The 11,698-nt window shown below is 41.7% G+C and overlaps 1 protein-coding gene across 2 annotated transcripts; it reads left to right on the plus strand.

Moving 5' to 3' along the window:
• The first annotated feature begins 2,875 nt into the window (after window positions 1–2,875).
• LOC133141028 (uncharacterized) lies at window positions 2,876–8,096 on the plus strand. 2 transcript variants are annotated; one of them, XM_061261387.1, is made up of 7 exons: window positions 2,876–3,098; window positions 3,575–3,668; window positions 3,841–3,928; window positions 4,750–5,032; window positions 5,489–5,582; window positions 5,936–6,023; window positions 7,370–8,096. In XM_061261387.1, exons 1-7 carry the CDS (start codon window positions 3,050–3,052, stop codon window positions 7,967–7,969), a joined length of 1,296 nt encoding a protein of 431 aa, XP_061117371.1. In that variant the 5' UTR covers window positions 2,876–3,049; the 3' UTR covers window positions 7,970–8,096. The 2 variants fall into 2 exon arrangements, with proteins under 2 accessions (XP_061117371.1, XP_061117372.1); XM_061261388.1 differs by having other exon boundaries at window positions 4,750–5,014.
• Window positions 8,097–11,698: the final 3,602 nt, after the last annotated feature.

Below are 11,698 nucleotides of genomic sequence, written 5' to 3' on the forward strand. Positions count from 1 at the left end.
CTAGATTCTGGAAAGTCTAAGCCCTAATTCTGAAATGATTCTGTTTTCATTCCCTGCAACAGAAAATTGAAGCAGTTAACTGATTAGTGTGTTTTGATGTACCTCTCAGTTTGTGGGAGAGTAGCACCCTTCAGGGAATGCCTTTTCATTGGCTGGATGTGATTGTATCAGGAGGCAAGGGAAATGAAGTAATCTAAACGCACCACCTGAAGCCATTCAGACTTTTAGGAGGATGTGGTTTCAGACGTGTTTTGTTTTTTAAAAAAGCCTTTACTCTATGACATACGCACTTGCGGCTGGTTGGTGCTTTGCATGGCACCCAATCGCTGTTGGTGTGTGAGTGTGTGTATGAATGGGTGAATGAGAGGCATCAATTGTACAGCGCTATATAAATGCCAACCATTTACCATAAAACATCTTCTCATGCAAAACCTCCTCCTTGGCTTCCAAAGTGAGAAAAATAAATTTAGAAAAAAAAAAATGTATAAATCACTTGCAGGATGACCTCCTGCGTGTCTCCTCTCAGTGGGAATAGAAGGCCAAAACCAGCCAAGCAGACTGGCCCAGGGCAGGCTTCTCGCACTTCATCCTGTGCGTGGATCCACTCGTGTGCTGAACCACACTTGCGCACGGTCAGGGCTGGACCGTGTCTTTGGAGTTAATTAGCAGGGATTCATGTGGCTGTAGAAATTCCTCTGTCATTCCTTCAAGGGGGGCTGCCGTCTCTGCACCCAACCCACCCCCCCCTCCGGTGACCGGAGCTTAAGCAACTGCTAATGAGCACCATTTGGGCCCCTCATTACGAACACATGCTGGTTAATGACTCAAGACCTGGGTTTTTACTGCAGTCCACTAGCCGAATACAACAGGGAGAGGTTCCTAATGAAGACAGTATACATCTTCACAGGTTGTCCTGCGCGGGGCTGATTTACAGCTTGCTGGCTATGGCTGTCGTGCACAGAAAAGCTCTCTGTCAGGGGCTCATCCTTCAGGATATGGCCTGTTTGTTCCTTGCTGAGACAGACAAAGACTGCCGAGGTGGTTAAAAAGACAATCAGACACTTATTGTCCTATAAGGGGGTCAAGAGTACAGAAACATGCGCCAGACGGTAGAAATCATGAAATTAACATGAAGGTGGTCCATGACATTTTCACACTGCTGTTCATATCGACACACATGACACAACTGTAAAGGCCAACATTAGTTTTGTATAATAGTGGTGCAGCGAACATTTCTAAGGCCCTTCCCACTACCAAACACAGAAATAAACCGTCAATACAGCCAGTAAAGTAAATCATTCATCAGGCAGTTGTCGACTGACAATGTTAGAATATCAAGTCTTGCATTGTCCATCATAGCATTGTTTTGCATTGTTACATAAGTAATAAGTAACATATCCACAAGTTGTAAACAGAGCTCTTTCAGAAATACATTAACGTGGTGTCATTTTATCAGATAGTTATCAGAAGAGAGTATATCAGATAATGGTGCACTGCTACAAACAGCCTGCATTAGAGCTGCATCCAAGAGCCAGGTCATGTAGCCTTGAGAAACAACTGCAACCAATTTGATCTGTGTCTTAGAAACTTATCGTCTGATTATCTCCAGTTGCTGCATTGTCATGCCTCAACCAAGTGTTCAAAATAGCTCTGAAATCAACTAAATAGAGAAAACAAAATAACAGGCTACTGGTAATGGTGCACATCGTGGGAGAGTTGCAAGAAAACTAACTTCCATGTGGGAATGAAACTGATCCTCCACAGCCTGTGCACTGGCATACGAACACTAAGTGCTAAATGCTGATAGCCAGAGCTGGAAAACACACGATGCAAACAAAGGCAAAAAAGACTTCTACAAAAAGAGAGAATGAAACGTTTAATTTCTGTGTTGCAGAAAAACAAAACAAAACAACATCATCTTGAGAAATGCATACAGTTCAAAAGCAACTGCAAACCCAAATTGAAAAAAAGAAAAACTATAAACTGAAAAATAAAAGTTGAGTTGCACATCTGATATGTGATTTCTGTGGGATATTAAATGAAGTTCTTTTGACTTTTGACAAGCTTCTGTAGTGTAGTACCCTCATTAAATAGCCATGGAATGTCCATACTTCTTAACAACCAATCATGAGAAACTAGTTACTCTGGGTCGAAAATATTTGCAACGCCTAAAACTTTCTGCATCAAACCTTTGGTCTTGGTAAGAAAATGCCACAGGGAACTGATGAACACACATTAACCTTCTACCACAGTACAAATCGCATTTGTTTTTTAACAGAATTTACAGATACAACTACAATTCAGATGCAGTGGCAGGACCTGAAATGAGCATTTCATGCTCAAAACCCAACACATTTGTCCGAATTAAAACAGTTGGCTGAAATTCCTCCACAGCAATGTGAATCTGGTATCAAACTATAGCACTATTATTATTATTATTATTATTATTATTATTATTATTATTATTATTATTATTATTATTTTACCATAACTGTGAATTCTAAAAAGGCGGTGTGCAAATTGAAATACAAAGAACAATTTTTAATGGCTACAGATAAAACCAGACATCGTTTCAGAAATCATCACGACGTTCCCAATACCAAAATGACGCACAGTGTCTAGGCGATTACCGGTATTACAGAAAGCACAGCTGGTGTCGTCAAAAATAATTACAAGAAACATTTAGCTAACGGGGCAACATGTACGAATTGTATTATAAGACACCAGTGAAGAAATTTGCACAACAGAGGCTTAAGAAACTGCAATATCTCCGGTAACCACTGGAGTTTGCGGGTTTCTGGCGCCCCCCAGGCACCAAAACGCGCTCTATGGTTTCCTAAGTACGTTCATACGCTCTATGGTACACTACGCGGAACTAAGTATTTCATCCGGGTATTTTTTAAGTACACTCGATTTTCAGAAATTTCACCGACGTAATCGCTTTTTATGAAAGTATACTAAACTAAAACACTCGATAGTAGTTTAGTGCGCTGATTCGGACGGCTTCGCCCACGTTTTCCGACAACGATATAAACAACTGCACGTGCGCATGGCCGCAACAGATTACAAAGCCATCTCAGCCGGATATGCGTTTAAATGTAGCTATGTGGTTTGTTTACTTTTTATGTTCTATTGTTTAAAATGCCTTCGCACTGTTTACAGAACAGCCTTGTTGAGGGCTGATGCTATGTATTTAATAGTTTATTGGGTAGCTCCACTTGCATGCAACATTATGTTCTTCTTAACTTAATAGCAGTCTAACGTTAGTAGCGCAATGTTCTTACGTTCGCTACTAACATCGGCTTGCCACAGGTTTCAGTAGGATTTGATTTGGTGTAACTTTACAGAAGCCCTTCGTAACAGGTGTATTTTCCTTTAACGTTTGGAAGCTATATAGCCAGGATAAAATACAGGAATGTGTAACTTTATCTTGCCAGTCTCAGCTTGCATTGACATGACAATGTCATTGGTGTGTTACAGTATTACCATAATAGTCTGTTTTGACATCACACGTTGAGTTACTGAGTAACCGTTCCTCGATAGCTTTGTAACTTACTTACTGTTGCTGCTGCAGGGACACACGAATTAACTCAGCAGCTGATCTTGTGGAGAGGCGCTAACAAGAGCCGCTTCACGGGAAAGCGAAATGCTGCACTTAAGGGATTTGAGTAAGTTTATACTTTGTCCAGTGCAACCACCATCTGTACCACTGAAAGTGATAAGCTAGTCTGGACACTGTATTTACAGAAAATCCAACAGTGCATTTAATTGGCTCAAGTAGTTCACATCATCTTCAGTGTTTGTTTTCTGGGATTGTTGCCAATCTGAATGTCGTCGCAGGGTGTTTATCAGAGAGATGGGACTGGAGGGGAAGACGACGGTGGCATTTGTAAAGAAAAAATGGGAGAACCTTAAACAGAAATACAAGGTAGGTGCCTGTATTATGTCTGTCTGTACCTGCCTGTTAGTCTGGGCTGCCATAGAGGTATCAGTCAATGTTGTCATGGCAATGTATAATGTAAGTAATGTCAAATAGCGTATTACCCATGTAAACAAAAGTTTGGCATTTATATAGCGCCTTTATCCAAAGCACTTACAATTGATGCTTCTCATTCACCCATTCACACCCACTCACACTGATACACCAATGCCAATTGGCTACCATGCAAGGCACCAACCAGCTCGTCAGGAGCAATTGGGGGTTAGGTGTCTTGCTCAGGGACACTTCAATACACCCGGGGCAGGATCGAACTGGCAATCCTCCGACTGCCAGACAACTGCTCTTACCTCCTGAGCCAATGTCACCCCTTATGTGTTTTGTTTACTCCTGTTCCCTTTAAATGGTTGGCATTTATATAGCGCCTTTATCCAAAGCGCTGTACAATTGATGCTTCTCATTCACCCATTCATACACACACTCACACACCAGCGGTGATTGGCTGCCATGCAAGGCGCCGACCAGCTCGTCAGGAGCAATTGGGGGTTAGGCGTCTTGCTCAGGGACACTTCGACACAGCCCGGGCGGGGGATCGAACCGGCAACCCTCCGACTGCCAGACGACTGCCCTTACTGCCTGAGCCATGTCGCCCTACATCTACGCCCTTTATCTAATATTATGTTGTTGTAGTATTATGTTATTATATTTTGTCTAAAGTTCTGAAATCAGTCAGTGTGACGCACTAAATCAGAAATATTTATTTGTGACACAGTGCGCGTAGCACACCGACGGTAGACTTGTTGCATTTTCAGGAGCTAAAGAACGCTCCTGCGGGTGCGGAGGGAGAGATGAGCGCAGCTAACTGGCAGTGGTATAAGATGATGGGGATGGTAGTGGAGTCCGGCCCCAGCAGCCCCCCTCTGCCCCTCTCCTCCTCGCCCACCCCGGGCGAGGTGATCTTCACCGTGCCCTCTGAGGAGGATGCCGCCGTCTCCAACGCCACCGCCCTCGTCTTCCTCCAGGAATACAAACACGTACACCTGCCCATGGCCGCGCAAGACTTCAAAGATCCCGCAGGCGGGTTTGTGCTTAAATGTATGCGGCTTTTCATGTTCCGGTGTTAAGAAATGCTCTCTTGTGGTTTACAGAATAGCTTTGTTTAGTGCCTATTCCAATATATTCAGTGGTTTATAGGGTAGCTCAACTTAACTGTAACATTATGTTTTAGGTAACTTAATAGGAGCCCAACATTAGTAGTACAATCTGTTTATTTTTGCTACCAACACCGGCTAGTCTAGCCACAGGTTTCAGGAGTATTTTATTTGATGTAACTTTACAGAAGCCCTTTGTAACATGTGTATTTTCCTTTAACTTGGCAAGATAAAATACAGGAATGTGTAACTTTATTTTGGCTGCGTAACTTAATCAGCTTGCATTGACCGTGTCAGTGGTGTGGTACAGCACAGCCAGGATATTGTGTTGCTTTGATTAGACATGCTGGGTTACTAGCTTTGTAACTTGTTATTATTGTTGTTACTGTTGCTGCTGCAGGGACAGATGAATTAACAGAGCAGCTGATTTTGTGGAGAAGCGCTAACAAGAGCCTCTTCACTGGCAGGCGAAACGCTGCAGTGAATGGGTTTGAGTAAGTTAATGCTTCATCCAGTGCAACCACCCTTTTTACCACTAACAGTGATAAGCTTGTCTCCCTGCTGAAAAAACAGCTCAAGCTAGGTTTTGAAACAGCCGGTAGCTGGTTCACCAGTTAGACCAGCTCTATACTCAACATGGTTTGACCAGTTCAAGCCATGTTTTGAAACAGCTGGTAGCTGGTATTTCAAGCTAGTCATAGCTGGATTTTGCACCAAGGGTGCTCACTACATCTGCAGTACATCCACATCTACAATGCACTTCATTTGTTCTAGTAGTTCAGAGCGTCTTCACTGGTTAGCGGTGTTTCCTGGGATTGTGGTTACTCAGTTGTGTATGTGTTCACAGGGTGTTTATCAGAGAGATGGGGCTGGAGGGTAAGGTGACGGTGGCCTGTGTGAAGAAGAAGTGGGAGAACCTAAAACAGAAATTCAAGGTGTATTTTCTCTATCTATTAGTCTGGGTTGCCATATACAGTCAGGTTCATAAATATTGGGACATCGACACAATTATCATCCTTTTTGGCTCTATACACCACCACAATGGATTTGAAATGAAACAAACAAGATGTGCTTTAACTGCAGACTTTCAGCTTTAAGGGACCAAAAGTAATGGGACAAACTAACAATCATAAATCAAACTTTCACTTTTTAATACTTGGTTGCAAATCCTTTGCAGTCAATTACAGCCTGAAGTCTGGAACGCATAGACATCACCAGATGCTGGGTTTCATCCCTGGTGATGCACTGCCAGGCCTCTACTGCAACTGTCTTCAGTTCCTGCTTGTTCTTGGGCCATTTTCCCTTCAGTTTTGTCTTCAGCAAGTGAAATGCATGTTCATTCGGATTCAGGTCAATCGGATGACTTGGCCATTGCATAACATTCCACTTCTTTGCCTTAAAAAACTCTTTGGTTGCTTTCGCAGTATGCTTCGGGTCATTGTCCATCTGCACTGTGAAGCGCCGTCCAATGAGTTCTGAAGCATTTGGCTGAATATGAGCAGATAATATTGCCCGAAACACTTCAGAATTCATCCTGCTGCTTTTGTCAGCAGTCAGCAGTTTCTTCACCAGGGAAAGAATTCTTCTGTCATCCACCACAGTTGTTTTCCGTGGTCTCCCGGGTCTTTTGGTGTTGCTGAGCTCACCGGTGCGTTCTTTCTTTTTAAGAATGTTCCAAACAGTTGATTTGGCCACACCTAATGTTTTTGCTATCTCTCTGATGGGTTTGTTTAGATTTTTCAGCCTAATGATGGCTTGCAAATAGCACACTTGAAATGAACTCTAGACCTTTTATCTGCTCCTTGTAAATTAGATAATGAGGGAATAACACACACCTGGCCATGGAACAGCTGAGCAGCCAATTGTCCCATTACTTTTGGTCCCTTAAAAAGTGGGAGGCACATATAGAAACTGTTGTAATTCCTACACCGTTCTCCTGATTTGGATGTAAATACCCTCAAATTAAAGCTGAAAGTCTGCAGTTAAAGCATATCTTGTTCGTTTCATTTCAAATCCATTGTGGTGGTGTATAGGGCCAAAAAGTGTCGATTGTGTCGATGTCCCAATATTTATGGACCTGACTGTAGGTGTCAGTCAATGTTGTTATCCCAATGGTTTGAGAAAGGCGCTATATGAATAGAAATGTATTATTTTATTATTGTCCTGTACACATGCAGCAGTAGGAGTCAGCAACCCAACAGGCACATCCGAAAACACATTGGCGACTCTACATCTATTACTATGTACAGCACACTAACGGTTGCCTTCTTTTTATTTTCAGCTGTTAAATAACCCACCGGCTGGGAGGAGCGCAGAGGGAGAGCTGACTGCCGCCAACTGGAAGTGGTATAAGCTCATGGGCGAGGCAGTGGGGTCCCTCGACCACACCATCTCCCTGGCTGTGGGCTCCTCGTCCTCCCCAGCCGACCTGGACTTCTCCTTCCCCTCGGACGAGGGAGCCGCTGCCTCCTGCTCCACCTCCTCCTTCACCTCCACCTGCACACCCACCCCCGCCACCAGCTCCACCGCCCCCGAGCCCCCGCCCACCAGCCCCGCCCCCAAGAGGGCCAAGAAGGAGCCGGAGTGGCTCCTGGCCATCAAGGAGCTGGAGAGGAGGGAGGAGGCCCGGGACGCCCGGCAGGCCGAGTGGGAGCGGGCCATGATGGAGAGGGAGAAGAGGAGGGACCAGGAGATGATGGAGAGGGAGGAGAGGAGAGACCAGGAGATGAGGGAGAGGGAGGAGAGGAGGGACCGCGAGATGAGGGAGAGAGAGGAGCGCCTCATCGCGGAAAACAGGGAGCGCGAAGACAAGCAGGCGAGGGAGGCCGCAGGGAGGGAGGAGCGATTTCTGGCTCTGATGGATTTTTTAGTTAAGAAGTGATTTTTTTTTAGTTTGTGAAACGTTTGTCCGGTCCCTTCAGTCCATTTTGTTCAGTCTATATGTACATAATTTCACACATTTTGTATTTGTATTCTTTTCATTTTAATAAATCACTTCTTAACGCAAAGTTACAATGTCATATGTTTCTTTTTGAATTGGTGCCTGTTATTTATCTAAACTCTTGCTCACAAAAATAGTACAATACAATACAAACTGGAGACCGCATATCAGCTATGGTGAATTTCTTATTGTTTGAAATTACTGCCTATCAAAATAATCACAGGAGCATAATATCATTGCAAACTGTTACACATAGTGTGAATACAAACAGCTTATGACTTTATCCATGAAATACACATGAAGGAAAAGTTAATAAGAGACAGGGGTCTCCAATCTTTATTCTGAAATGAATGTGGCTGAGAGCTAATTTCCATATTTATTTACATAATGAGCAATAGGTATAGCATTTATTTAGTACCCCTTTTGGTGAGTTGCTGGTACCTCGCAAGCTACTGATTGGAGACTGCTGATTTAGAGTGTACCATTTCAGTATTGATCTCACTCAAATGGTGCTGTATTCACAATTTGGATTGAATAAAGCAAGCCAACAAGAACAAAGTCAATTACAAAAATGTATCAGTGATTCTACTTTTGAAAGGTAGTATATAATCAAGGATTTCAAGTAAACTTGAAGCTGTCATTGGCCATCATGCGCAGCCCTGCAGTCTACTGGTGGCTTTGTCGCCATTGCTGCTAGAATCCATAGCCTTTGTGCACTTACCATTTATATTTGACTTCTCATCACATTATTACACAGTAATGTCTCACTCATATACTTGTGTCTTTAGATTTAAAATACCTGTCCTGGCTGTTCTTTCCAAACTAAACAATGCCTGATTTATTGCCAATCTGCAGAAGTGATCATGTGCTTGTGAGCATTTTTTCCTGCTCCAAATGTAAATTAGTTTTAGGTTAGGCTATTACAACGTCAGCTGGGTTCTCTATTAAAGTACTTCATATATCTCATATATTTAAATTTAAGCTATCTTTGCCAAGCTTATACTACAACCGTGCATACATAAGCAAATACTATTTCTTCCCATGAAGTAAAATGAAGATATCCAGTGTTTAGTTAATTTATCCACCCAACTCATAACATAGCTTAATATACATTTGATTTCAGGCCACATTTCTTTTTCTTTTTCCAGGTAGCCATTTATTTTCAGCTGGTCACCAGCAATGGTAGGTTTGAGGCTCTACCAGAAAATAATGTACCCAAATACTGCATCCTTTTATAATTCTGTCAGTATGATGTGCAAAGAAGATAAGTTTTATAGAGATTTAGCACATATGTTGAGCAAAGTGGGATTTATGGAGCTCTGGATCTCCCTTTGGAACAGCTTGGGGTGTGTATACATGAACTGATATACAGGAGGGTCACAGATGTACAGGATCAGCACGCTGGGACAAGAGAATCAGCTGAATGTTTAAAGTATGGTGTTGGGTGACAGAAATGCTTAAATACAGTTAAAGGGAGAACAGTACAGACAAATGACACATGAGAATAGACTTTGTAAGCTAAAATAAAAGTTAAATGCTGTCAATTAAATTGAGGCTTGGATTTGCCATGGCTTGGCTATCTATCAGGGATGAGACAAACACAACAATGTGATATAAAGGGGTAAAAGGAGGACTGAAGAAGAGTGATAGCACTCGACAGAGAAGAGTGGTTAAGCATGCAGGATATTTAAGGAAAATAAATAAATGGGAAAAACAATACATTACTTCCAATTGGAACTACACTGGTATCTTGTCTCCTTTCCATGTTTCTCGTTGCTCAGAGTCTTTCCATTGTACCAAAAGCAAAAAAAGAAAAACGCTTTTTCATACTTAATCAAGCATGTAGAATCAGTTCCGATGCAATAAGCTACTTGCTTTTGTTCTTGCATTCCTATGTTCGTACATCACATGTAGACTGCAGGTCATAAGTCATAAAATCTTAAGAGCAAAAGCTTTCATGCATAACTTAAATAATGAACAGATTCACCCTTTATATCTCCAGAGTCAAATACATTGGCCATATGCTTCAGCTTCTCTGCTCTGGCAGGACATCTTTCCATCAGGGATACTGTTACGACTGTCAGTAAATCGTAACTAAGAGGAAGACAACACAGCAAGGTACGTTTAACAAACCAGCAGTTTATTAGACATAAAGCAACAGTGGAGTGTAATGTATTTTTAAGTAATATGAGTGAATGCGTGAAAAGTGGGGTATGAATGGTCAGCGCAAACTGGCAAAAAGGTGAACAAAGGTGCATAAGGAGAAAAAAAATAAAGGGTTTTCCCTTCACATGTGGTATTTTAGTAAACTATTAAGTATCCCTTAAACCAACAACACATAAATCATGGCTTATGGTACTTTGATAATTCACATTTCTGGTATTTGAAGGATCACTTCTTCAAAATGTTCACTTATGTGAACAAATGATAATCTCACAGGTGCTTTCAAAACATTTACTCCACTAGGAGGTTTTGAGTGAGCAAAACAGATTCACATGCTCACATACTCAAGGAAGCCCACACATGCCTGACATAGAGACCGACATAGATTAAAATATCCAGTTCTTAAAAACATGATTTTCAAAAAATTGACACCGCATTACTGCCATTTGGCAGATGCTTAATCCAGATTGAATTACACAAATGCTTTGATCAGGTGGGTTCAAGAGGACACTGATACAAACATCTTAACATGAACGTGACTTGACAAGCATCAGCATTGCTTTAAATACTTGCAATCAGATAAATTACATGCAACGGAATATCATTATGTAAGCTTTTGTTTTCAAGGTTTTTGGAGGGTTTGTTTTTGCTTGTTTTACTGTTCCTCACATTACATTTTCAAACTAGCAATCACCACAAATCTCTACGGCAGTATAATTTGATTAACCAGAAGGAAATATACATTTTAAACTATGGATATTGTCCCATGCAATGTCCATAGTAACTGTGATAGCTAGCAGACCAAGTTTTCATTCTTTGAAATTGCCTAGCTATTTAAAAATACACAGCCATTACAGCTAATGGAAATAGAAACACTTTAAAGTGCAATATATAAATTCATCCCAGTTACTGCACAGTTACTCAAGTTAATATAATTATTATCTTGTGAAGTCAAACAGTTTACATGAATCTGAGCACAAGTACAGATAAATGGGCTGAGATTCAAAATAAGTAAGTCCACGATTTATACACATACTGAAGAGAGTGATTCCAATCGCCAGAAATGTCTTCACGTTTAAGGCACCCAAAGAGGCTGAGTGCACAGCAGCTTATGATGCAATGCAACCATTGTTATCACTGTCAGACAAGGCAAATGGGGACATCTCAATAAAAATACAGAGTAGACCGTAGACGGCTCCACAGTATCCCATACGAACAACGCAGAAACCTTAGCAATACATCTTGCAGGGATAATACTGAGTTGCAATAATCAGTAGTGACTCGCTGCTTTCATATGTATTTGTTTGTACCGGAATCACTTATATGCATGAGCACTGTAAGAACAGTCATCTTCAGGTGCCGCAGAGGGATGCGATTATGCTTATGTTTAACTGCTTTTTAAAGTTTTTAAAGCTGTGAAAAGGTCACATTTGTGTAGACTTTCATATGACCAATGTCCAAATCACATTGATGATTATAGTACCACAAACATTATCTGGTAAGCAG

This window comes from Conger conger, chromosome 11 (genome assembly GCF_963514075.1).
Source record: "Conger conger chromosome 11, fConCon1.1, whole genome shotgun sequence".
In the NCBI taxonomy this organism is placed as follows: Eukaryota; Metazoa; Chordata; class Actinopteri; order Anguilliformes; family Congridae; genus Conger; species Conger conger.

What these genes read in the sequence shown, in the direction of transcription:
- LOC133141028 (XM_061261387.1), top strand. Translation starts at nt 3,050, where the DNA reads ATGGCCGCAACAGATTACAAAGCCATCTCAGCCGGATATGCGTTTAAA. An exon ending in ACCTTAAACAGAAATACAAG is followed by an intron (nt 3,929 to 4,749) that starts GTAGGTGCCTGT and finishes TTGCATTTTCAG; the next exon opens with GAGCTAAAGAACGCTCCTGC. An exon ending in ACCTAAAACAGAAATTCAAG is followed by an intron (nt 6,024 to 7,369) that starts GTGTATTTTCTC and finishes TTTTATTTTCAG; the next exon opens with CTGTTAAATAACCCACCGGC.